Source organism: Scomber japonicus, chromosome 3 (genome assembly GCF_027409825.1).
Source record: "Scomber japonicus isolate fScoJap1 chromosome 3, fScoJap1.pri, whole genome shotgun sequence".
NCBI lineage: Eukaryota > Metazoa > Chordata > Actinopteri > Scombriformes > Scombridae > Scomber > Scomber japonicus.
Genome location: NC_070580.1, coordinates 12,686,938 through 12,713,742, shown reverse-complemented (window position 1 = coordinate 12,713,742; position 26,805 = coordinate 12,686,938). Strand labels below are relative to the sequence as shown.

At 41.5% G+C, this 26,805-nt stretch overlaps 1 protein-coding gene across 1 annotated transcript; it reads right to left on the bottom strand.

Moving 5' to 3' along the window:
- Positions 1-4,109: 4,109 nt before the first annotated feature.
- Positions 4,110-25,909, bottom strand: ptpra (protein tyrosine phosphatase receptor type A). Its single transcript, XM_053315103.1, has 22 exons — positions 25,535-25,909; positions 16,868-16,914; positions 16,559-16,640; positions 16,001-16,432; positions 11,290-11,389; positions 11,052-11,125; positions 10,435-10,571; positions 10,103-10,193; positions 9,760-9,836; positions 9,605-9,641; positions 9,383-9,480; positions 8,774-8,893; positions 8,292-8,458; positions 8,056-8,191; positions 7,771-7,920; positions 7,585-7,678; positions 7,368-7,444; positions 7,096-7,230; positions 6,544-6,669; positions 6,273-6,424; positions 5,281-5,416; positions 4,110-4,641 (listed from the first exon to the last, which is right to left on the bottom strand). Exons 2-22 carry the CDS (start codon positions 16,886-16,888, stop codon positions 4,567-4,569), a joined length of 2,517 nt encoding a protein of 838 aa, XP_053171078.1. The 5' UTR covers positions 16,889-16,914; positions 25,535-25,909; the 3' UTR covers positions 4,110-4,566.
- Between the last annotated feature and the right edge of the window lie 896 nt (positions 25,910-26,805).

Sequence of the window (26,805 nt, the reverse complement as noted above, 5' to 3'; positions counted from 1 at the left end):
CACAATTGGTCATGTTATAAGTTCAGAGATAAGAGATAAGAGTCAGCTAAATATCTGAACTACAGTGGTGAGTTATAGTAGGCAGGTTTGGCTGGTTTCAAATGACAGTATGACTATATTGTAGTTTTAGTTGAAAGCATCACTTCAGCCTGCACCCTTGGCTTGATTATTTTGAGATCCTGCCACAAGGCTTGACAGCATCCTATACACATGGACTTTTTTTCTGCATTTTTAGTATCAGTGTTTAGGTTTCTACTGAATATCCTTCCATCTCTCTATTTAGTAATGGTGAATTTCATCTCAGTCCAGTTTTACTTATTTTTTACTGTTTGAACTATAACAAAGTCCAAAGGAACTGTAGAGTTTCAGACTGCAAAACTTCAGATTCGTTCAATATTACCTACATAACTACATTTAATTGTAATGTGTCCTAAAATGTATTTCACACAAACATATCCACAGCAACATTAAATAATTTCAAGATTAATAATTGATTTGTGCAAAAAGCACATTAATATTTGATTTAGGGTTTGAGGGGTTAAACTCTGATTGAAGACCCTTCAAGAGCAACACTCAAGAGGACTGGCTGATCTATAACATTCAGGAATGATTGGCAATTATTCTGCACCACTGTACCATTAGTCTTCATTGAGAGGTAAAGCTGTAATGAGCATCAGGTTGTCCTGACTTCAAATGAGCACAGACAACATGTGTGGGCATGTGACGTGTCTGACGTCATCATGACAGTAATAACACATATTATGTATTAAATACAGACAAAAGATAAAATCTCAAGCACTTTATTAGGTTTGAACAGTATCTTGCTTAGAAAGGCCATTTGGCATTATATAATTATATATAATTTTATCATATATATAATTATATATACATATATTCAAATGTTGAATAACAAAACACTAGAAACAGAGGCAAATTAAAAAATAGGATTTGCTTAAGACAATTATACCAAATTAAAAATGGCCAAAACATCTCATACATTTCAAAATGGTCCCGATACAGTTCAATAAACATCTTTTTTTCTTAAAAAAAAAGAAAGGGGGGAGAAGAAAATAAAATAAGCAAGGCAGCAGACAGGAATGAAATATAAATAACCTTACATTATGTACAAAAGGGAGTGGGCAGTGACCACTGGGAAAAATGGTCTGAGGAGAAAGTGAAAAAGGGGAAGGGGGGAACAAGTGGACAGCAATAAATGGAGTTGGATAGGAGACATAGGGGATGTAAAAGACACAAAGGTAGAGAGAAGAAGAGGGTACATGGACTCTAGTTTTCCTCCAGCCCAACTATCAGGTTGGAATAAAGGGGAGTGTATCAGGGACGCATAGATGCCCTTGGTGATCATCCAAAAAGGAGGATTTTATGACATTTTATGTTGAATATGTGGGTGCCCATGATGGATTACTTGTCATGGATCCCACATTCAAGTGATATGGAATGAAATGAAGCCATTGAATCAAGATGGTTCAGTTTAAAAAGTGACCTCAATGTTAGTTTGATCTGCACCAACAAGGAATCTAATGTGGCCAATCTAATATGTCTACTAGAGGGAATGTGAAAGGAAGGATGATTGACCTGCTCTTGGTTTTGGCCCTCTCCATTCATCATACAAAAAGGATTTGTCATTGGTCTGCAGGTGATGTTTAGGGAAACGCATGAGAGTTGGGGAAATGCAAAGCACAGCCTTGAGGATGATGACGGTTTCACCACATACTGAAGGCTAAGTCAGGAAAATGTATCTGTTTTTAAAACCTACCAGTGAGGCACTTTAATAGTTCACTATTATAGCAAAATAATAGATCTCCTGGGTTGGCACAGTGTCATGATTTGCTGTCAAACTGCAGTGAGACAATGTTACCACATGATCCAAACACACACAATAAACCCATGAAATTGAAGCATAAGCCAATGGGCAGAATATCCAAACAATTACGCATCCCCCTCCTCTATTAATTAAAGACCCGAGAAGTGACAGAGTAAATCATTGAAGAACGTAACGGCACCTAACTAATAGAGTGGGCACTTGTGATGCTTTGGAACAAAAAAAAAAGAAAAAAAAAAGACCTGAAATGACGATGACAATGCAACAACAGGCAACAGATTTCAGTGATTGGTCAATTTTAATATTTGCTACTTTAAGTCCCAACGGGAGGGCTAATAGAAGGCTAATAGAAGGCTATGAGAACTGAAACCTTCTCAAGAGTTCAAAGTAAATATACTCTAATGCCAATCTCTCTTCTCTCATTTGGTTCTGTAATTTTTAAGGGCTTTGCTATTGGTGCAAAATAGTGCATGACTGTTCAGACAATCAACATTGACTCAACCGCTCTCTCTGGAATTCATCAACTTCTGATTTCTTTGTCCACTATAAATAAATTAAAAATGATTGTGCTCCTTTCTTTATTAAAAGTCATTAAATGTGGGACAGTTGATACGTATGGGGCTGTTGAATAATGTGTTAAAAATACTAAAACTGCTAAGAAACTCCTAAAAGAATTGTACGTTTTAGTGTTGCAGGATTTAAAATTTGTTAAAAAATCATTTTCAATGGAATCACAGATAAGAGTTAACCAGTTCCACCTTCTGTTTCAGGTGGTGAAGCACATTATCTGGTGAGAGTTGAAACTCAAGCTGAATTTGTTCAGTTTATATATTCAATCAGATCCCGGCATCAGTCATCTCCTGAGGTGACTGACCTAAAGCCCTGCAGTTAACTGACATCATTTATCTTTCATTACAATCATAAAGGACATGGCCTCATCTGTGAGCGCATCTTGGGGGGGAAAAAAAAAACAAAACAAAAACAAAACTCAACTGTAGTTCAAGTCTGGGTGTCCCCCATAGGACAGCCATTAAAAAATAAAATAAAATCAGAGCAATCATTGCATGGCACACTTCCACTATTAAAGTAACAATGTATCCATTTTTGAAAATATTAGCAACAGCATTCGAATAAAAAGCAACATTCTTCTGCATCAGTGTTCATGGTGGGAAACAAAAGGGAATCATTTTTTTCAAAGTGTGACATTACAGCGTAGTGATGTGAGGCTGATATAATAAAAAAAGAAAAAAAAGTGAGCGGTCCGGTGGACTCACAGGAAACCCATACAGAGATACAATATACATGAAAATACTGACGCGTCTGTAAACAAGAGAAAGAGAAATATGCTGGGTGCAGAACATTGGATGATTTCTAGGTTCTGGTGATGGTGTTACTTGTGATCATGTTGTGTTTTGGCTTGTCTATAGTGATTAACACACTGCTGTTAATGCTGTAACAGACCTTCAAATAAAAAATCAGTTTAAAAGATTCAACATAAAAACTTGACCAATTATAATATAACAGGGGGGAAAAAAAGAAGTCTATATTCAATTTCTATTTTCCCAATTTCATGTCATTGTCCAGGAATGTGTTGTTTAGAGATCCTTAGGACAGGAAAAAAGAGCTTTGTTGTTCCGAATGTCTGAACGTGGTTGGCAGAACTGCATAACCAAGTCAGTGAAGGACTTTGGCACTTGGTGCATAGAAGACAGTGATGTGTCCTCTCAGCCAGCTTATACTCCAGTTCAAACACACACGCACACACAGATGCTCTATATAATAAAAAAATGCAGGAAAAAAAAACAAACCAACAGAAAAGCTCCTGGTATTTACTGTATATGTTTGCGTGTGTCAACCTGAGAGTATGAGCTAGAGATTCTCTTCTCCGATCATGATTCACCTTTAAAGCCCCTGCTGCCTGAAACTTCAAAAAAGGGGAGAAACTGTAAGTGGCTTGAAAAAATGTCTTTGCCGAGGAGATGCTACTAATTCAGTGTGGTGAAAAAAAGAAGAAAAAGAAAATGGCTCTGCTTGTGTATGTGTGTGAATGTGCACTGTATGAACGTCTCAGAGAAAAACAGTCCAGGCTTTGTCTTTTTTTGCCACCACACACAGCGCTACAGCGTGGCTTCTGCAAAAGCCTAAAACTTTTTAAGTCTCTGTCCCTAAAAAGTTAAAAACAAAAACAAAAAAGAAAATCCAAACATCAATACTTTGAGTCTGGATTTTTTTTTACATTAGCCTCAAAAGCATTAGATTTATATCCATATATATTTATATATTTATATATATATACCAATAAAATACATTACAGGTGCCACCCGAAAATGCAGCCAAACTCAAAACTGTGTCTGAAACCAAAGTAATAAGATGCAACACAGTAAGTATATATATACATATGGGGGGATGGGGGGAGGAGGGCAAATAGGGTTGAAGGGCTGTATTAACAAGACCAATATTACAAAATATTTAAGAAGGCATCTCAGTTAATTTCTCTGTCCAACTGCACTGCCCTGTCCTCTGGGCTGAGACCTCTGTTCCCTTTTCCTCCGGGCAGTTCATCCCATCCACAGATCAAGTTGTGATGAGTCTTTTCTTATATTTTTTTAAATCCATCAGATGGGAATATGCAGTTTTCTGCGTGGTATGTGTGTGTGTATTTGTGTGTTCCGGTGTGTGCATATGCTTGTATGAAGTGTATGCGGACAACCATCCATGGCAGGTCCCTACTTGAAGTTGGCGTAGTCAGAAAAGGCATCGATATACTCCTGGACCACTTTGTAGCAGAACTCGTACTGCTCCTGATGATGGAAGAGAGGAGACAGGAGGAGCGGCCGTGTCAGACAGGAAATGAAATGACAAACATCAAAACAAGATTGATTGATTGAAGTCTCCCTCCACTTTTTTTCCCCACCTATTGTTACTTCACTTGGCTATTTGAACTCCACTGTGCAGTTTAATACTTCACGCTGTTTTCACATTGATCTGCTGAAATGTGCAAGTTTCTGGTCACGGAAAATATAGTTTCAAGGGGGCGGACCTACAAGCATGATTTGTGACATCACAACTAGTTTGGAGCCAATCATGGTACAAAACTGGTACAAAAACAATTTAACCAGCTTAAACTCACCTATTAACTAAATAAAATAATACTGATTTCTTGACCATGTAAACACACTCTAAAGATTTAGAATCAAACCCCTGTTGGCTCCACCATTACTATCTGTTAAAGGACATAAATCCTGGCTCCAAATCACTGGTGTCTGCTTGGCTTGAGGCCACTTTAAATATCACGTGCTGATATTATACTGCTGACAAAATACATACTTTCTTGGTAAGAAAGGGTAAAACTTCATAAGTAAAACTAGTTGCCTATTGGGCCCTATGACAAAGGAATAATCAAAAGTAATTGCACAATCAGCTTCAAGAGGGTTGCTCACCAGTGTCTGCACCATGTGGGGTCTCTGCAGTCTGAGGCTCTTGACTGTCTGGAAAACATCCAGGATGCCTTCTGCCTTCACCCTCTCCAGGACTGTGCTCAACGCGCAAAAAGTCCCTGTCCGGCCAGCACCAGCACTGTAAGTAAACACGCACGCACACACACACACAGAGGAAAAATACAAATGTCAATATGCACACTGCAGTAGGCATGAACAACATACACACTTTGTTGTGAGAAGACGCATAGGAACAATACTGAGAGCAGTTGAATGTCACGAGGAAGAAGAGAACAATTCCTCTGAGCTGTTTTTTCCTGTGATTTAATAGCTCCAACAGTTTCCCAGACATCACTCGCCCATTTGATTACCACAAGTAGTTCCATGTGCAACAGTAATATAGAAATCAATGTAATTGTTTTAACCCTATGAAAACAGACCTCCCAGTCCGAAACTGGCTGCGGGAGGTTGTTGTTTGCATAATCCTGTTTAAATTGATCTAAAATAGAAACCATAATGGTTACAGCATTAATCGTTTTGCAGCTGGAAGCATAGTCTTGTTGTATGCTCCGGTGGAAGGCTGATGACGTCATTATGTTACATCATGTGCAAAATGTGGTGATGACGCTTGGTGGCGCAGTGAAGTGGCTCGAGGAGCAGAGAGGCAGGTGAATAGTTAATAACAGGGAGAGATAGAGAGAAGCAGGATTGAGTCAGTAATTTTTGGGGGGTTTTCTAAGGGAATGGGGTTTTTTTGACTTGCACAACCTTTAAACTTAGGTTGTACTGATTTTATGAATATGAAACATCTGAAGAAATGACAAGAATTGACATCACAAAAAGGAAAAATACCAATATAGGTGCTGGTGAACAATTTCTATTGTAAAGTTCAAAGGGTTAATGTTATATTGTGCAATATTTTTCTTATGCTGGTTAAAACAGTAATATACTGAGTGAAGAAAGTGCATCATGATGTGCTTGTGTGTGTGTCTTACCTGCAGTGTACAGTGATGGGGTGGTTGCCAGATTGCTGCTGCTGTTTCTGCACTGCAGCGATTATGTTGATCATGCCTTTACCGTCAGTGGGGATGCCTACCTCTGGCCAACCATGAAAATGGAACTGACGCACTGCTCGAGCCTTGTTCTCCTGGGAAGATGGATGACGGCAAAAAGAAGAGATTAGGATAAAGTTTACACGCAATAATGATGAACCTGGGGTGTGTTTGTATGTGGAACATCTGCTGGTTTCATTCACTCCTTTCTCACCCTGTTGTTGGTGACCAGGAGGTCACGCACTGTGTAGCTTTCACTCTCCTCCTCCCTTTTAATCTCGATGGAGATGTCCCCGTGGACCACCACTCCATCACTGGGCCAATACTGGGCGCACTTTTCCTGCAGGACGCACAATGCAGATGGACACAAAATGACATTTAAAAAACATGCTGAGATCCTGAATGTTGGGCATCTATCAGCGTCATTTTATTGTGTACGCAAGACATTCAATTTTATCTCCAGATTTCAAAACAGTGACGACTACTACAGAAATAAATGAATAACTACAGCATGATTATCATTATTACCGCTTTTACTTTGCAACTGGACTGAAAATAATGTATAATTAAAATGCATTTAATTAGAGGTCTGACATCAAGATATGTTAAATAACCACTGAAGATGAAGTCACTGAGACAACATGTTATCCAAGACTGGTAGCATCCATTTAGCACAGAGTAAATTATAGATTATCAATGTTCTATTTTAGCCAGTTATTGACTTGATATCTAATACTAGTGTTTGTGTCTCCACACAGATATGTACCTGTCCTCTCTCCTCCAGCTCAGTGAGCATAACTATAGAGCAGCTTCTCCACTCCCAGATCATCCTCCAGAAGTCCTCTATGGTGTGCTGCAGGGGACCCTGGCTGGCCATGTACGAGTCCTTCTGACGGTAGCCCTGCGACCAGCGGGAGGAGAGAATGTCCAGAAGGAAAGGATAGAGATTAAAATAAAAGAAGCCTTAAAACACCTGATCAATTGACCGCATTAATGAAATGAAATGATCTACTATTATCCAGGTACTTTTGCACTCACATCAATGAAAGAGGCATTGACGTAGTCGGTGTTCTCCTCTCCTCGCTTGACTGGAATGATGACTCTGTTGAACTCATCTGTCGGGGACAAGGAGAAGCATGCAGCCTTTCTTTAATTTAACAGAGCGACCATTCATCTGCAATTTCATTATGTGTAACGCAGCACTCAGCACTGTGTTTAGGGACAATAAACTGTATAACTAAGAAGCATCACTCACATGGAATGATCTGCAGGACTCTGTTCTTCTTCATGTTGGCGGGCAGGTTGCCTGTTCTCATCTTGTCATTCTGGATCTTGATGGATGTCAATTTCTGGAAATTGTGAGATCCCAACTTAAGACTCGCAATGTTTTTTGTCAAAGAGAATAACTGGTTCTTTGGTAGAATACAACACACAAACTGACCTTGAATTCAGCCTCCAGACCACTGCAGCCAGCTCCAGGTGAGGGGGCGTAGAGTTTGGCCAGGTGGGACTCCAGAGAGGTCACCTCCAGCTCTGTGTCTCCGTACAGGTAGTGCTCTAACAACGCCTGGAATATGAACACGTACTGCATCTGTGGGAGAGGGGGGACAAAACAAAGAACAAGATGGAGTAAAGGAAGATGATTTCACTGAAAACATGTCCCAGATTCAACTGTGACAGAAGCCAAATACTGCAGCATATTTCTAAATGTCAACAGTGGACTTACATCGGTCTGGACCATCTGACAGCGCTGAGCTCTGATCCTGGTGACGAAGCCGAACACATCCACCTTTCTCTCAGAGTTCATCATGTCCAACATGGCGTCGATCACAATGAAGGTACCTGTCCTTCCCACTCCCGCACTAACATAGGGGTAGAGAGAAATGTGACTCTTGTGAGTTGCGACATTCTTGTGAGTTGACACAACAAAGAAGACATTAGTGTAAACATCCACAAACTTACCTGCAGTGAACCACGATGGGCCCTGCATACTGGGGGTTGCAGGTCTTGACTTTCTTGAGGAACTTAAGCATGCCAATGGGGGTGAAGGGTACCCCGAAGTCTGGCCAGCTGGTGAAGTGGAACTGGGTCACAAGTCTCTGAGGCTTCTTCCCAGACACATCTCCCACCTGAGACACAATGAAACCAGGTCATAGACCAAGCCATCAGTCAAAGAATGTCACTAAATTTAAAGTGACAGCGTATAAGACACATATCCGGGATGTAACCTATTTGGTGTCTGCAGTGTGTATCTTAATATTTCTCTATAGATCTTTAGACACATATTACACCAGTTTTTATTGTGTATCTAAAACTACTTAAAATTCATATGTCCATACTGAGTTCTCTCTAAGGCATAATAAGCGTCCACTCTTATACTTATAAGATACGACTCTTATACTATACCCTGAATTAAACTATTTAATCCACTAGTGAAATGTTACCTGTTGGATACAGAACTTGCGGATGGTGTAGTCCACTAGAACCATTGTGTCTTCCACAGAGACGCGGATGTTCCCGTATGTCCAACAGCCCTGGTCCGGCCAGTACTGGGCACACTTGCACTACAACACAGAGCGATTTGACACTGAGTGCACACACAAAAGCTTTATACATAAGGGAATAATGGCCTCATTTTTATTCCAGGTTTGGAAAATTAGATAATAGAAAAAGATAAAGAAATTAGGTTATAGAGAGTAACAATAACCCAACAATGCTGATGCTCTGGGAAATTAAATATTGTGAGCAAAGTGAGAAACAAAAGACAAATGAAGGCAACATTATGATCTGAAGAACGAGGCATGGTCTATGTTTCAACCCTGCATGTGCTGAGTCTCACGTGTGCTCTGGTCAACTAACTTTAGAGTTAAAAAATTAACATCACAAATTAAGACACGTTTAATATAAACCAAATCACTGTGCTTTAAAAAATAATCATAATCTCTATACTGCTTACATGTGCCCTTTGTGCAAGGAGGCTACTTTAGGATCTTACAAAAACACAGTATATAACAAATATCGTCATCAATCCGGTGACATCCTGTCTCTCCTACCTCCTTTCTCTCCTTAAGATTGGTCACCATGACAATGGTGGCTGTGTTCTGCTCCCAGATCATCCGCCAGTAGTCATTTACTGTTTCCTCCTTTGGCCCTGAGACACCAGGACAGATACAGATATCAAGAACACAAGTAATGAGCTCAAAATCAAGTAGTTTATTGATTAAATGAACTGCAGCACAGTTGTTTTCTGTTATAACGCAGGCGGCAAATGTTACCTTGAGCTGCAATAAACTTATTCTTCTCTTGGTAACCCTGTTAATGAGTGAAGACAAAAGGAGAGGCAAGGATGAGACAAAAAAAAAAAGAGTCCATGATTTTAAAGTTTTAGAGTGATTGTTTGTTCTGTGGACTGTGCTGCGCTTATACAAACATTTATAAAGGAGGCATTGATGAAGTCAGAGTCGGGGACTCCCTCCAGAGATGAGAGATGCACCCTGGAGTGATCATCTGAGAGAGAGAGACATGAAGAGAAAAAGCAAATAAGAAGAGGAGCAGCACAGTGAGAGAGGGAATTTTAATTACACATGCTACTTCACAATTTTTCCATCCCAACACTAAATTATGACTCAGTATATCACTTTGAAAACCGTCTCTGACTGTCTAATGTTTGATGTTTACTATGATTATACTGGATTGTTGTAAAAGCTTCACAAGAGTGCTGCTCTGTTAATGTCAGCCAGTGTCATAGTGTCGGGGGTTCAGTTGTTGCTCACATGGCAGGATGTTGACGTATCGGTTCTTTTCTTTATTCTCTTCCTTGGAAGCAGCGTCACACGATGCCTGGATGGGGCAAACCGGCAGAGCCTAGACACACAAAAATATATTTAGGTAACGGAACCGAAGAGCAAGTGTATCTGTCTCAGAACTTTCTATGTGACTCTAGACTTTGTTTCAGCATCACACAAATTTGCAGTTATTTGCCTCCTAAACACAAATATTTCCCCCTGGTTGGGAATCACTGATGTGGGCAACAGAGATGCAGGTCAAAGATGACTCTCAGACTCTCAGTGTGTTATCAGAGGGTGTATGCTCGAGTGTGCCATACATTAAACTCCTCCCTGAAGAGCTTGTTGTCATCAGCCATGCGACGATTCATCTCTTCCTCCAGCTTGTCGACGGGAAGGGGCGGGTACTTCCTGTTTGTGCTGGGCGCACGGGCCAATAGTGGCACGCTCTGGAGCTCTACGCCGGCAGGCAGGAAGGGAGGAGGCAGACGTGAGGAGAGGAGGGGAAGGGAAGGAATGGGAGGGGTGAGACAGGTGGAGATAAAGACATGAGAGACAGGGTAAGAAAATGAGTTAGGGGGACTGTCTTGCATCATGTAGCACTGACTTCATCGTTTGCTGTCTTTCCTTAAGACGCCCACCAGAGGGCGATGTGACTCTATGCTGCCACATGTGAGGGAGCTGACTGCAGCTCTGATGGTTAGGTAATCACAGTGAACAAAAGCCTTCTCCCAGCAGTCAACTAGTGAAATGTTATCACTTTGGGGAGCAAGATCAATCAACTCTTATCAGAAACAACTCAGAGTGGCAAGTTTGGTCAAGCCGGCTGTACATGTTTGCTGATTTGATCCGAAACAAACTAATGGGTGTTCAGTAAGTATGCAAATCATATCTGCTGACACATACACAAACAGTGACGCACATGTCCATGTTTTACCTGTATCATCCGATCTGCCATTGGTCAATCTGAAGGAGTTTGAATGGCTTCCCGCCTGCTTGTACTTTTTAAACCTGTCAATAAACAGAGATCAAACAGCATATTAACAAACAGGCACAAAAAAACACACAGTCTCACAGAAGAATGTCAATCAGTCATTGCCATGGCAACAGCAGCACCTTAGGCCTTCACCGCAAGTCTGTGGGTAGTGCGTAGCGCGTAACTGCGTTTCACCAACCTGAGCATGTAGAGGATGATGATGATGAAGATGATGACCAGCAAGGAGGACAGGGCCACCATCACTGCTATGACTGGCATGTCATCAGAATGGCCGTTGTCTTGGTGAGAGAGAGAAGCGAGAGAGGGGGTAAAATTTGTTGCAAAAAAGGGACATAATGTCTCAGAGAGAAAATCAATTTGAAAAGGTGTCTCAATACTTGATATGAGTCAGTGTTTGAAACGGATGGCAAATTCCATTGCATTACTCAATTACACCATTTCAAGTTTAGTAGATCCCAAATGCCACGTTTTGTTAAGAAGTTATGAAAGATTTATTTCTATAAACGTTCCTAAAATTGTACGAAAACCAGAATCACATTCAGCTAGTGATCATAGATAAGTAGGAGAAGAGTTGGAAATTTGAGGGCATGTGACTTATTGCTTTCTTGAGAGTTAAGTGAGAAGATCACTCTCATGTGTTTAAGATGAATGAGAAGCTACAATCAGTTAGCTTAGATTAGCATAAAGACTGGAAACCGAGGAAGACAGCTAGCCTGAATGAAGAGTGGTACTGATACATGTCAGTGTATCAGTACCAAAATACTGCACTATTCCTTTAAATTATTAAAATCTTTGCACATCATTTTCTGTCAATCGACTGATACGTTGCAGCTCCAATGCCATGAATTCTGTTATAGATGTTCAGCTGCCCAAATGTGCCGTTTTCATTTATATCCACTCAGATCTTCAGTTTGACAGAAATGTCATGATGCAGATGTTTTTTTTAAAGGCCGAAAGGTGACCTCTGCCACTTTCAACACCAGCATGTATCTGTCCTTTCCATAATGGTTGCTTGTGTTAATATTTTATTGGCTTTCTGAAGATGAAGAAAAAAAAAACACAAATGGAGATGGTGACTGGAGAGAGTGCTGTCCCTGAGAGCAGATAAATCACAGTTTAACTGAGAGGGGTCAACTATCTGCTTCCATAACTGGTTATACCCAAGATGACAGCAGACAGCGGATGACTGTAAAAAAAACTGCAAAACAGGCACATTTGCTGTGAATTCTGTATAAATTATTCAGAGTGTAAATGTTAAAACACTTTCTAAAAGTCAAAAAGCAGAAAGCAAGAGGGCCTACTGTGATGCATTTTCCATTGTTAAGGATTGTCTGGTTAACAAAAAAAAAAAAAAAAAGGCTTGAGGATTGTTGTCATATGCTGTCAACATTATAGATTAGACATTACATAGCCCCAGTCATCTATTCTTTGTGGTGCGTCCTCTGGATTGCAATGGCTGACCGATTTGTCTATGTTTCCATCATGTGCGTGAGTTACTGCAATGCTATAGTCTTCCCTGTGACCTATTACTGCTGCAGCTAGCACAAAAGACAGGAGTTTTGCCTCGACAACAACAGGGGTTTGGTGTAAAAGAAAACACTGGCTGCCATTTGTGTGCCGATGACTGGCCTGTAAGACACATTAGACCACAACAAAAGAAGAGATTCCTCTAGAAAAAAAATAAAAAAAATGGCACTGTTGTTGTGTTGTTGTTGGTGATGGTGGAGACAATGCAACAACAAAATCAGCTGTTCCACGGGGTTGACTCAAAATTCAAGAACGCTCTTAGCATTTGGGAACGAAATATGCAACAAAGACAGCATCATTTGACTTCATGCTCCATATGCGCTTTCTAGAGGGGGGAGGAAGTAGTTTGGAACGTCGCCCAGTTATGTTGCAGTTTCACGCACAATTCCAAGGACTCCTCAGTGTTTTCCCTCGGACAATGTGTACATTGAAGGCAGCGAGAGCACAACAGGCCGTGGATATCATGTGGTACTGACACAGCCTTGACAGATTTAATGCCATCTAACACTGCTCGCAGCTCTCCACACAAGGCCCACAGACGGCCAGAGGGAGACAATGAAGCAATTATGTAACACCTATGAAAGTGATTATGTTATATAATAGTCGCACCATATAGTGCAGTGGAGGGCCCATCTGTTGCATTTTATGTTGACCAGGAATGTATGATGCTTACTTGCTCAGGTGTTCTGCACAAAAACTGCTTGAATTCATGTTCCAAACAAACTTTGATCATAAAAACCATCTTTGCAAATCAGTCAGTGATATTTTATATTGTTGTGTGTATTCTCTATAAAACATGCAAATGAATAATTAATGTCAAAGAAAAGAGAGGGGGGTGGTGGGAATGGATCATATTACAGAGATATTACTAACGTGGTCAGCATAAAAATTCAAAGCGGCTACATACAGCTGAAAAACATTTGGAATTAACCATTGAAGTATTTTTCATTTTGGTTTAATGTGTTAAACATGTTGAATGCTGTTCATTTCACATAATGAAGAGTGTCAGAAATGCACTTCTTTCCAACCATCTGCAAACCTTTCTAGTCACCTGACTAGAAAGGACTAAAGCACTCTCAATATTCTCCTGTTTTTAAAATAACAGCTTTTCGGCGAGGTCTTCCAGTTTGGCGGTTTTTTGGATTCTTGTGGATGACTAGTCAAATGCAGGTATGTCACGTCAGGATATTTGCAGCACATCTACAATGGGGGCGGGGGTTGGGGGGGGGGGTCTAAAAGCAGAAAAATGTTCAACTATCTAAAATATTAAAAGGTCGACTCTTGACCACGAAAGCTTACTTGCTTGCTCTTTTTAGCTGTTGCCACCGCTTCGGTAGACGACATGAATAACACGCCAGCTAGATGGTACAACAAAAGAAAACAGCCCGATGCTCTGAAGTGAATTATACAGGACGCCATCGATCTGTGCTTGTGTATTTGAGGAGTGATTCTAATGAACCTTTCTTGATATGTTCACCTGACGAGCTGTTTTCGTCTAATTCACAAAGGCTGTGTGAACATGACATGTAGATATAAAGGATTGGTTCACAATTTTTCCAAGTCAAGTCTCTCTTAAACCAACAGTGAAGTGCCCATATAAACATTGATACAGGTTTTCCCTGCTGTAATCGTTCCTCCTGTTCACACTGACCCTTTGAAGATGACGTCTGTAACACGCTTTCAATGTTAGTGATGTGGAACAAAATCCACAGTGTAACAATGTATTCTAAAGTTTATCTGAAGCTTATATGAGACTTTAGTCTTCTCAGTTAGTCAAAATATCTTTTAAACTTTCAGCCTTTTTGATACCATATTCCCTTTCTTGTTACTTTTGTCCAGTGTGGCTCAACAGGGAATTTGGCCCTAAAAACTTTTTTTTTAAAAAAGATATCCACTTTATTTGACTAGACCAGACAGCTGAAGCCTCATGTAACCTTCAGATAAACTTTGGAATACACTGTTGCACAAAACACAGACTGTGGATTTTGCCCCCCATCACTTACACTGAAAGTGCATTAGGAAGGGATCTTCTAATGGTCAGAATGAACAGGAGGAATGATTACAGCAAGCAAAAACTGTCTCAATATTTATATGGATACCTGACTACTGTTTTAACACCAACTTGAAAAAAAAGTGAACTTATCCTTTAAAATGTGTTGTGGGTGATCTGATGGACCAGCCCCAGCTCTACAGGCCTGAATGCATTGAAAAAGCTTTGTGAAAGAAATGAAGCAGTGACATCTCAAACCAAAGAAGAACAAATCAGGCAATCTGCCAGTGACAAACAATCTGATTGATAGATAGAGCCGCACGCAACAGGCTCCAACCGTAATGTGGATAGAGATACGGTTGGAAAGGAATGAACGTGAATCAGGTACTGCAGAGTCATCAAATCTATTTTTTTCCCTCTTGCAACCTGCAGTTTTGCCGCAGATAAAGATTAAACGGGAACAAGAAGGTAAAAGCCCTTCAGGAGGCGGATTAAGATGCAATCAGAATCGATTGGATACAACACACGGGGTCTGAACTCTGCCTTGATGAGGTCTCACACTTCTCTGAATAACTCTGTGACTTCTTATATACAGCTGTAGGTTTTATGTACAGAGAGTCAGAGTAAAAGAAAAGCCCATGGCATGGTATGTAGTCATTTTTCCATTGGAGATAAAAAAAAATGAATCACTGCTCCTTTAATCAAAACTGAACATGTTGCTTCATGGCATTCTGGTCTTCTAAAGCTAGTGGTGGTGGAGGAGCTGGGACCTCCCTGTGCGGCTGTTAAAAGGTGATGAATAATGGTAGTAAGTATTTCAGGGTGGACATTAACTATGCTGTTTATCACATTTTTTAAATAAGATTGAATTTTGGATAGTTTTTGGCTTTATTTGTCAGTACATGGCATAGAGGCCGACAGGAAACAGGAGGGAGAGAGAGAGAGAGAGAGAGAGAGAGAGAGGAATGACATGCAGCAAATATCCCTTGCCGGAGCCGAACCAGGGACACTGTGATTATGTGGCATGCACTGTAACCACTTGACTACCGAAAGTGTGTCTGGATTTTGCTCTGTATTCAAAGTATGACTTGGAACAGCTAGGCTTCCATACCTGCACAAATGCCTTGGAAGTCATCCAAAATGCCCCGAAACATAGGCCATGATTCCAAAGATAAAGGTCAAATTTCCTGCCCTGGTGTTGAGCATTTATTTCCTGGTTGTAATTGTATTAGTACTGATGAATAATGAAGAATAATGACAGATACTAGGAATTAAACCCAAGTTGTAAAAATCCAGAATGAGTCCTCAGGTAACCTCTCATTACATCTAACCTTCAAAGGCTGTCTTCATGATTCATAACATTATGACGCACCTTGTGGGCTCCTGTCGGTGGTGAATGCTGTGGTGGTCTCCGATTCCTCCAAATGGTACTCCGGATCAGTACTGGTGTCTGGAGTGTCCGGAAACGGAGTTGTGGTACTGTTCCCATTTTCCGTCTTGGTGAAAGGTGGTGGAGGCGTGGTGCTCAGTGGTACCTGAGGGGCATCAGTTGGAGCTGGAGGTGGCGGAGGTGGTACCAGCCTCACGGTGCTATTTGGACCCACCGGTTGTACGTCTTCAGCACCAGGTGGGCTTGGGGGGGTGGTGGTGTTGGTGGTGGTTGTTGTTGTTGTTGTTGTCGTCACCCCCGGGATGGCTGCGGGCTTTGTGGGTGGGACTGTGGGGGCTTGCGTGTTTGCGGCTGTGACATTGAGGAAGGGCGCTGCAGGGGGGTCTGTGGGTTTGGCAGTGATATTTGGAGGACCTGGAAAGGTCAAGACATGAGCAGGTCAAGCAAAGGACGGAACAGTTTTTCACTGTGAGCCTTTTAACCTACAAAGGTGAGCAAGTAAAGACATTTGATTTCATTATTGCTTGACATGGTTCTTACTTGTCACGGGGACATGATCCTGGGCTGAGGCCCCAAGGGCTAGACCGAGCAGCAGGAGCAGGGGACACACACCCATTCTGCCCTACATGGAGGATACACAACACAAGAGACAAGAGGGTTTTAGTCAAAAAATTACTACAATCTTATGGATATCAATTTCGAAAAAATATCCTGAACTTTATATCAATACCAGGAAGTTCAAAGTTAATATGTCAGTCTGTCTCAGTTTTGGAAAGTCTTAACCGTGTCATTGACATGAAAATGAAATACTTGCACAATGTTAGTTTGTGTGTGTTAAAAGCTGTTTACCTGAAGAAGCGAAGTTGGCATCAGACACTCATTCGCACAGCGTGGTTCTGGAAACCAAAGAGAGGACATATAGCGTGACTCAAGGGTCTCATTATTTTCTTGCGTTTCACTTCACATGTATGGCAAAGTCATATTTTAAAGTAGCCTTTGTTGTCTTTGCAATGCTCCTCCAAGATCACAGTGAATTACAAGGTTTGTCATGTTATGTTCCTGTTGGACTCATCATCATAATTTGGTCATCCAAACTAATGTAGTTCAAATCTAACAAAATAAGGTTGAAGCGTATACTTTACACCTGTGATCTGTTTGGCTGCTTAACAAGTTAATTAAATGGATCATTTTGACTATATTTTCCTTATTATATGTACGTCTGAGAAACATTTTTTAAATATTCTTATATTGATTTCAACCATGTCACCAAGCCTTTATGTGTTTCTTAACACTTTGCAATAAGGTTTCATTGTTTAATATTCAACATCCACCAACCACATAACCAAAACTGAAGTAATGTCACATTTAAATTCCTGCAATGATATTAAGGCATTTAAGACTCTTTTCCCCCAGATATGGGGATGAGTGGGTGGGGGTCAAAGGATACACACACTTTACACAGAGAAAGCATGGTGAAGGCTGGGTGGTCGCTGTGGATGGCTATCAGTCTTTTATGTAATCCCAGAGGCCAACAAGACTGTTGTCTCTCTGACCGAGCTGTGATAATCCCTGGGCCCTAATCCCATGGTCCTGACCTGGGAATAATCCAGCACGTCTGCCTCTGCTTACAGAGATACTCCAGCACAGCACCCAGCCAAACACAAACTGATGCTTCACATCAGGGATTACTGCATCAGTGGGCAGAGGATAAATTGGGCGCTAAAAGCACTAATAGTGCCAGTTGCCAATCCGCTGGCGTTGTGAACTGAGCTCATTCATTGCAGTACTTACATTTGGGTTTTAGCACAGCGCTGTTAGACTGCAGCCTGAAATGGGGCATGATGAGCAAGTTATGTGGTCAATGAGGATGCTATTAACCTACAAATTCAATTGTTGCTCTCCCTCTTCACCCATTTACTCGGCAAATGTCTGTTTCCCAAAATGATTCATGCCCTCAAGTGTGAGATGTTGAAACATGAAAACTTGACTGACAGGAAAACTTCCGCTTGAACTTTTTGTACAGCTCTTATAAACCAAAGCATTTTTTTTACATTTTTACCACAAACCTTTCTTCCCCTTTTTTAAAAAGGAAACACAGCAAGGATGTTTTCACAAGTCTCTAATGACATGCAGGTGCACTGATATCCTCCTTGTTAATAGTGTTTAATATTCTTATATCAAATGTCTCAACTCTGCAAATGAGAAACAGATGTGAGCTAAGAAAACATATAGCTGCAGCGTGTTCAGACTTTAGTTAAGTCATAAATCAAAGCGCATGTTGCTTCCTTCCTCTGCTGTCTGGTCACACACACACACACACGCTCACACACAAAATCCCTCACTAACCCAAAAACCACATCACAACCCTTAACCCTTACCTCTACTATCCTCCCCTTCAACACTCATTAAATAGGAGTGAGTCAGCTGTAACAGCCCAGCTCAGTGATTAGTATTATTTGCTGTGAATGAACACTAACCATCATCTTTCTCTGCATGCATCATCTTAAATTCAACATGATAAACGGAGGCCACTACAGACTTTTCACATCAACAAGATTTTTTTCCTTCTTAATGAATGAAGCATGACTCATCGTTTTCTGGGGTAGGCAGAGTGACGTGCGATGGTGAAAGTGATATAGAGCCGGTCCTGTTGCTAACCTTCACTTCTAAAGATGCTGCAGAGTTTTTATCTAGAGACTGTGGGCCCAAGAGCTCAACTCCCAAGACATGCATCTTAATGTGTTTTGGTCTCCTGAGAAGCAGCAGGAGACTTATGTGTTTGGTAGAGGACATTATTAATTTAAGAGTTTCTGGGCAAGTGCTTCTATTTGTGCCACTTTTAGGTTTTGTGCAGTCAGGGCTCTCTTTTAAAAGGGTACAATATCGTAGGCTGGTGTAATGCCGCCTGATTATTTGTTTATTTGTCTAATGACGTAATTATACAGGACATGAACCTTCAGGGAAATCACTCTTGTTTCATGTCCTCAACAGGCTCCAATAATGTTCCAACACTGGCTGAGGAACATCTTCTTATTACAGCACACCACGACGCTCTTCTTCTCAATACAACAAAGAAAATGGCCCTCTACCTACTTCTATTGATTTGATCTCAGGTTTCATAAACAAGATTTAATTGATAAAGCACTTTTCATCTTTAGTCTGTTTCCTGTCGATCCAGCCACCTCCTCCTCCTCCTCCTCCTCCTCCTCCTCCTCCATGTGGTGACACAGCCAAATGTGAAAAAAGGAGAGTAAATATCTTACCGACAGTTTCATCACGCTATTCCCTGCGGAGGAAACATGTACATGCCCATCTATTAGCGAATGAATGTACTCAAAAAGGTAGTCATGCAGCGCTCACTCTCCTGACTTTTGGGCTTGTGTTGTGCAACCATGTGAATATTTTTCAGACGAGGCAGAGCACTTAGAGGAAGCTGTGTACGGCCGTCACAGCTGGGATAAGCTGCCCTGTGGCCGAGAACACGACTGCCACAGCTTTCTTAAAGACGATGACGGGCCAAAGAAAAAAATCAATAGTTTGACTGGAGGGAGTAAGAAACACACTACACAAAAAAACAATGTGCCAGGACAGCTTCTTCTTTGATTTTGATGGAAATAAAATGTGACTATGCCCCCCCCCCCCTTTATTTCCCAATGGTATTATCATCATATGCTTTACTTGCAGTATCATAATCTATAGAACTGGCTTGAATAACCGCAGGCCTGGGTGTTACACCTCAGTACCTGTTGAGTAACAACCAAAAGCATCAAGTATCCAGAAGTACTGAAAGCTGCCTTATACACATTATTAAGTTTGTTTACTAATTCTCTTTGCTGACTTTAGTTAATAAAAACAGGCAATACCGCCTGATATGATGAGGACTAAACCTAATTAAACTAAGCAACAATGTTAATCCGGTATTATCAGCTAACAGAGGAAATATGGGTTAAAATGAGTGCTGCAACGATTAGTCGAATGGCAGAAAATGAATGACAACTATTGTGAGAATGAATTAATCTTTATTGTGATTATTTTCTGTTTTCTTTAGTCCTTCATGATAATTAACTGAATATATTTGGGTTGGGAACTGTTTGCTAGGACAAAATGAGGCTTACGTCTAACTTACTGTTAGCTACAGCTCTAGTAAAAATGAATTTGTTTGTAACTGTTAATGATATAAACACAATATTTCACCTTGACTTGTGTATTTAGAGAGTATCTGGTTTTAAAGCAAAGCTATGCTACTTTAGCTCATTTATGGAGTAATTGTAAATGCTAACATGCAGCTTAAAACTAGCACAAGAGAATTAACGTTGTAAGTGAGCAAATGACTCAGTCATATCATTTACACCATAATATTTATCTAATGTTTGCTTACATCAGTGATCATAAGCTAGTGGTCAGACCAAATCAATACCCTGAATGAATTAAATTAAGCGAGAGAGTGTTGTATTTTATAACTTAATCATTCTTAATAATTAAATCATTAAGTGGTGATTGAGGGGGGATATACTATTTCTTGCTTCACAAGTTGTATAGTCTTACTTTAACTGTTGTTCCACATGTTTATCAAGCTTCTTTGTCATTATTGTTTATTTAATTCAATCTAATCTATTTTATCTGATTGCATTTGATTAAACATGTCCAAACCAAGCAAAGTCTTCATGTCCACCATTCTGTCAAACACCTCATATCCAGTCATGTAAGACAACACAATGAGCTTGAAAAGCTGTCTTATTTCCTGAATCAAAGCCCACACCATTGTGTAGAACTCGCTGCTTAATGTGCATGCTAGTGGTGAGCCCGACCACGACCAACTAATGAAGACAGTTGCCTCTCTGCCTGTGGCCAACTGCAGACCTCATAGGAGTGCAATCACACAGTAGTGAAAGAACTGGGCTGTTCCCATGTCATTTCATTCACAGAGTGAAAGGAACACTTATAGGTAGAATATAAAGGAAGTCCAATTACATCTCCATGACAACCAAAGGCTAAGAAACGCAAGATCAATGCAAGGTAGTCATTTAATAAGCAGAGTTCCCACTCAAGTCCCCGGGTTTCAGTGATGCTTTTGTATTTACTTGTGACCTCAGGTGAAGTAATAATATCTTTTCCGGCAGTGCGGACATGAATTCATGAATAGCTGAAGATGACATGAGGCAGATTGTAAGTGACCTCTGAGGTGCAGAAAATACTTCAGCCTGAGACTAGAAGCTTTCAGAGTTACTGCTGTTATTTAAGTTGATTAGATTTCACAGAAACTCAACGACAAATGCGGCCGAAACACAACAACTCTTCTTTGTTCATTCCGAAAAACCAACAAATCTCATTCATAATTCCCAGACAATCTTCCAGAGGCAAGCTGAGTGAGCTGCAGCAGACACAAACCCTGCAGGCTGAGCTGACATGACACCAGCAGTGGTGGTCAAGGGGACTTCACCATTCATGCAGAGAAATATTTCCCTCTGGCTTCCTACAAGGCGTCCTATGCTTCACTAGTGGCTGCAGCGCTAGATAATGGTTGTCTGTCTGTCTCCATTCATGGCATATTAATACTGTTTCTATGTCTTAAGAGGGGGGGGGAGACTGGGGCAACAGGAATACTGTGAATGCTTCTCTTCACGGGAGACTGAAGTAGGCCTAACCCAGGGCCGCTAGGACTCTCGCTCTGAAACAGACCACAGATTATACGTCCCCAGTGCCACATACAACAGCCACAATCCTCTGGACTTCCCTTTCTGAGGGATACTACTCCCTGCTGGTGTGGTTTGTGTTCCTGTTCGCTTCATTCATGAAGCTGGTGAGTTGATGAAAAGATGAAGAGAAGCATAGGATTACTATTCTGGCTAATCATACAGGCATGGGTGACCACTGTGTCTGTTATTAAGCCCGTAATGATGATTTGGTTCCGTCAGGCATGAAGGATCAAGAAAATGCACTTGTTTCAATGAGTGAAAGTGGTGAGTCAGGGAGGCTCTGCTCTACGTCTGCTTCATTGTGGGGTTTCTCACAGAGCATGCCAGGGGCCTCTCAAGCTTTCCCACATTGGACACAGAGGATGTGGAGGCGCAAAGCATGGCCTCCCCACAGAAGCCACTGTGACCTTGAAGCGTGGTGTGGGGCCAAACGGCCAGCTGAAGGGCCACGATGAAACCAGACTCGCTATCACGTTATGCCAACTGAAACTCAGCCACTCAAACGGATTTCTAGCAGAGTATTGAAAACTGCCAGAAGCCTGAACGCTGGCACTGAAGGCCTGGTTAGATTTGTGGACTTGTTTACTTATTCTTTGATTAGAAAGTTTATAGTTTAATCAATCACATTGCTTACACAACATTTCATATTTGAGAATTTGGCGTTCTCTATTTAAGGACATTTTGGAGATAAGGACAAAAAATAGTATTGAAATGCATTTTGGTTATAGCACCAATGCTTAAGTATAGTTTTGGCACGAATATTCATAAGTCCCAAAATGATACTCAGTTCTAAATGGAACACAGACGGGCGGCACGGCCAAACTTCCCGGCCGCATTGTTTCATCTTTGCTTTGGTCATTTGGGTTCTCTAACAATGGGAACCCAAACTGAAGGTTCCCATATCTGACGTGACCATCCTACAGCACCCGTCCCCTCCTCTTCCTCCGAAAGATAAGAAGTCCATCCAAGATGAAGAGACAATCATCTGAGACTTAACTACACAGAAGTGTGATGACAGTTCCCTCTTTCTTCCTCGTCCATTCTTACGCAGCGTACAGACAGGACTACTCAGGCTTGCTAACATGCACTCTGGACATTTTTTCACAGCGGGGCAAGAAAGGTCTTGTCGGCTCGAAGGCCGATGCCAAGGGCAAATATAAATATTTATAACTCTGGTTCTCAACTGGTTTTGAATTCGAACTAAGTTTGACCTCGACTGTGGAGTCAAGACCCATTGTTTGAAAAGCATGAATGTGACATTTTGCTCATAATTTCTGGTTTTCTGTGGATTTTAAGCCCACATAACACTGAAATGTGGCCGCCTTAATATAACTGTCACATTTACCACGACGAACTGTATAACAATCAAATAATTTATGTGCCTTTAGTTATGGGCAAGAGGCGCAGTCTAGTGCAATCCTTTATGTGGAGGAGTGTTAATGTACCGTTTCTACAAAACCCACCTGTCTTCCATCCACAGCTCCAACATTTAGTGCCATGATCCCACCTAATGGAAACCTACAGGAAAACACTGCTGCACTTATATAAACTCTAATCAACGGATGAGGAAGGCCTGAATCACAGGTGAGCTTACAAAACCACAAGAAACTTCTCACCCATCTTAAATATTTCTTAATCCCACCGAGCCTTTTAAGTCCATCATTCACATCCATCACATGCGAGGCGAACCGGAAACATCAGTCAGCCCACATCACAAGGACGTAAAACAAAGATTTACTCAATCATTTAAAAGGGATTACATAATTACTATATTCCACATCTACAGAAATCAAAGCTGGATGGTTCTGTGAAGTCTTCCCGGTCAGACAAGATATTTGATTTGGGAAGTTAGTCATCACGCAGGTTCATTTCCTGTATTGCGAAATAAATGTCATTACGGTCGAGTGACATATCAGATGAAGCTGAATCAGGCTCCATAATCCTCTAAATGTAGCTGTGTTTATCCTGTCAGAGGCTGAATTACAGTGCCCGTCCAGAGTAAAATATGTATGCCTACAGGTGGAAACAAAAATATACCTCCTGCCGCACCCAAACAGCTAACACATAATACTGTGTCAGCAGCAGCACCCTGAAATTGTGAAATTTCATGACAAGGAGGCGAAGATCCGCCCATCAAAACTTCACGCGCAAGCTCACACAAGACAATTTCGAGCTATACTTTATTTTTATTTTTAGAAACTAGGCCAATCATGAAAAAAGTGGTGTGAGGATCACTCAAGCTCCTCTGCTAAAATCCTTTCAGGGTCCCAAGACAGAAATAACTCTATTTTCTTAAAATAGGCTGGAGAATGGAGATATGGACAGCACGAGCAAGATGATAACACCTCTGCCTTCTTGTGTCGTACTGCCAAAGTACACTTTTTTGTGTTTGTCTTTTTAAAGACATGGGCAGACTTTCATGAGATGAAGCTGCTTAGCAACCATAGGTGTACATGTCCAGACCTGACAAACAGAGGTCAAGTTAGGCCAGACCGCTCTATGAGAGACAAGTCGAGCAGGTTGCAGGAGGCGCAGCTTGAATTTTGCACTTAGACGGTTGTATAGTGACATGATGACCTGGTGGAGCGGAAACCAGACTGAGTTATGGTGGATATATGCTGCAGCTCAGTGATTCGGTCCAGACGTGATGAGTCAAAGCTCCAGGCAGACATAGCAAAGGCTCTTTTCAGATATGACAAGCTAAGCCCCCCCCCCCCCCCCCCCACTGCATCCTCAGCCTAGATGATGCTTCTCTCTGGTCTCACTTTAAAACATCCAAACTCCTGTTTGAAGCAGCAACCAGTGTACTCATTAATATTCTTTATCTAACTCCCACCATTTAATATTATTATGATTAACAAGTAGGTGTCCTATTAAAGGAATAATCTGTGTTCCAAAGAGCTGAGAAATCATAACTTACAGGCTAAGTAAAACAGAAAAAAACCCTCAACACCCACAAAATTGAAATGGTATGCTTGGTTACACCCAACAGAGAGAGAGAGAGAGAGAGAGAGAGAGAGAGAGAGAGAGAGAGAGAGAGAGAGAGAGAGAATATTAATCATTACAAAAGAAAAAAAAAACTTTGGGAGAGGTTGTAAAGGGGATATTCACACTCACAAGACTTTAAGTCAGAGAGCAGAAGGAGCAACACAAAGCAGCAGCTGTGATTTGACAGACCATACATGTTCATGTTAGTAGTGTTAGTCATGTTAAAGCGACCTAATTCCTGTTGTGGGTCGCATGAAGCCCCCCTGCTCCTCCACCCACCCACAACCCACCCTCCCACCCATCCAGCCAGCTAGCTCCCCACCCTCTCTAAACGTGTAATAACAAAGCGTTGATCAATAAAGTGTACTTTCCAGTGAGGCAGGGCAGACCTGGACCCCCTCTTTGTTCCAGTGCCAGCGCAACAGCGTGTGTGTGTGTTTTTTATCACAACAAAACCGAGTTACAAACGTCTGACTTTTAAAATGTTGTCACACTCATCTTTAACCCGACCCCCCCCCCCCCTTTTTTTTTCTTTCTCGAGAGCCCCCCCTCGCCGAAATTTCCCTCCCTGCCTCCGAGCTACTTCTGAAATGTTCCGAGCATTACAAAGAGGTTCACAACTGCTGTACACAGCTCTGCTCCTGACACACGGCCGGGTTAAGCTCCTCTGCTGTAAAAGGCATCATGTAATGTGCCAGGCTGCGAGGCTCAATGTGGGGGGGACAAAGTGCTTGTTTGTGGGTGACACACAGCGAGAGGAAACATGCTTGTACAGCGACATTGTAACAAGTGCGATTCAGGCTTTTGCGCAACAAAAACAAGAAAAACTCACCACAACTCCTGTAGCGCCCAGAGGAAACCCAAAAGGGCGAGAGAAAAAAAAAAGTCAAAGCCAAGTAGGGAATTAATGCTCTGTTTCCCCTTCCACGTTTTTTTTTTTTTCAACCCCGGCCCCCTGTCTCCACACCCCTGGAACCGAGAGTGTGAGCGGGGTGGGGGGACCTGGGTGATAGCAGAGGAGGGAAGCACGGTCTGGGACACACGGCCAAGCCAACACTTCGCTGTCAGTTTATCCGCTGAATCCAAGCGAGTACCGGCGGCCCCCAAACAATCCTTAGTCCGCCCTACCGTACCGTTCCTTCAGAGTGGACTTTCTCGGCTTTCCTGGATGGTAAATCCCACGGTTTATCCGCTGTATCCGGGCGCGTCGGCCGACTATTCTAGTCCGCCATGTTGTGTGTCTGTCTGCATCGGAAGAATGGGAAGCGAGCTGCAAATTCCCAGGCCAGGCCCCGTCTCTTCTCCACTCGGTTTCTCCATAGCCCGCAGCGACACCTGCCGGCCGAGAGGAGGCCTGCACTGTCCACACTTTGCCACACAATCACTGCAGCGGTGCGGGGAACTCCAAAGGGTACTATGGTTGGTCCCTGACTCTGTTTCACTGCCCCAGTCTAGTTTATCGACCCATCCATAGTATGGACAACTATATATGCAGCTCTGTAATAAAATCAGAGCCTCTCAGATGAAGGTCGAGCTATATGTGAAACCAAATATCTAGTTGGTGGTTCATTGTGATAATGTGTTCAACTATTATATCAATATTGCTAGGCTGGATTACCAACCTAGAAATGTGGGCCACCAAATCCTTCGGGGTCCTAGAGGCCCCAGGTATGTGACAATTACTTGCAGCAAATGTTACCTGTTGTAATTTCTGTAAGAATAAATTAGCCTGGAAATATGCACCACTAAAGCACAAATCTACTAAAAAGGTAAGGCTCCTGCATTTTAACCCAAGCAGGTTTTATATAGGCCTACATTTAAGCTCCTACCAGGTGCCCCATTTTTGTCCACAAGCCACAAGTTCAGTAAAGTCATATTGCCTGTTTAGTAGTGTTCGATATAACAATGCAATAAAAGTTTTTGAATATGAAATGTTGCTACATCTGAAACACTGAGAAGGAGGCAGGATTATTTCTGAGCTGAAACATTTAGTGTATTAATTCATTAGTCTATCAGTTGACAAAAAAAAAAATTATTGGCAGCTATTTAAATTGAAGAGCTGTCTTTTTTGAGGTAGCAAAACATGCCAAAATCAGTGGTTTG

What these genes read in the sequence shown, in the direction of transcription:
- ptpra (XM_053315103.1), bottom strand. Translation starts at nt 16,888, where the DNA reads ATGCCAACTTCGCTTCTTCAG. An exon ending in TGCCAACTTCGCTTCTTCAG is followed by an intron (nt 16,641 to 16,867) that starts GTAAACAGCTTT and finishes TCCTCCATGTAG; the next exon opens with GGCAGAATGGGTGTGTGTCC. An exon ending in ATCTTAAGGAGAGAAAGGAG is followed by an intron (nt 8,894 to 9,382) that starts GTAGGAGAGACA and finishes TCTGTGTTGTAG; the next exon opens with TGCAAGTGTGCCCAGTACTG.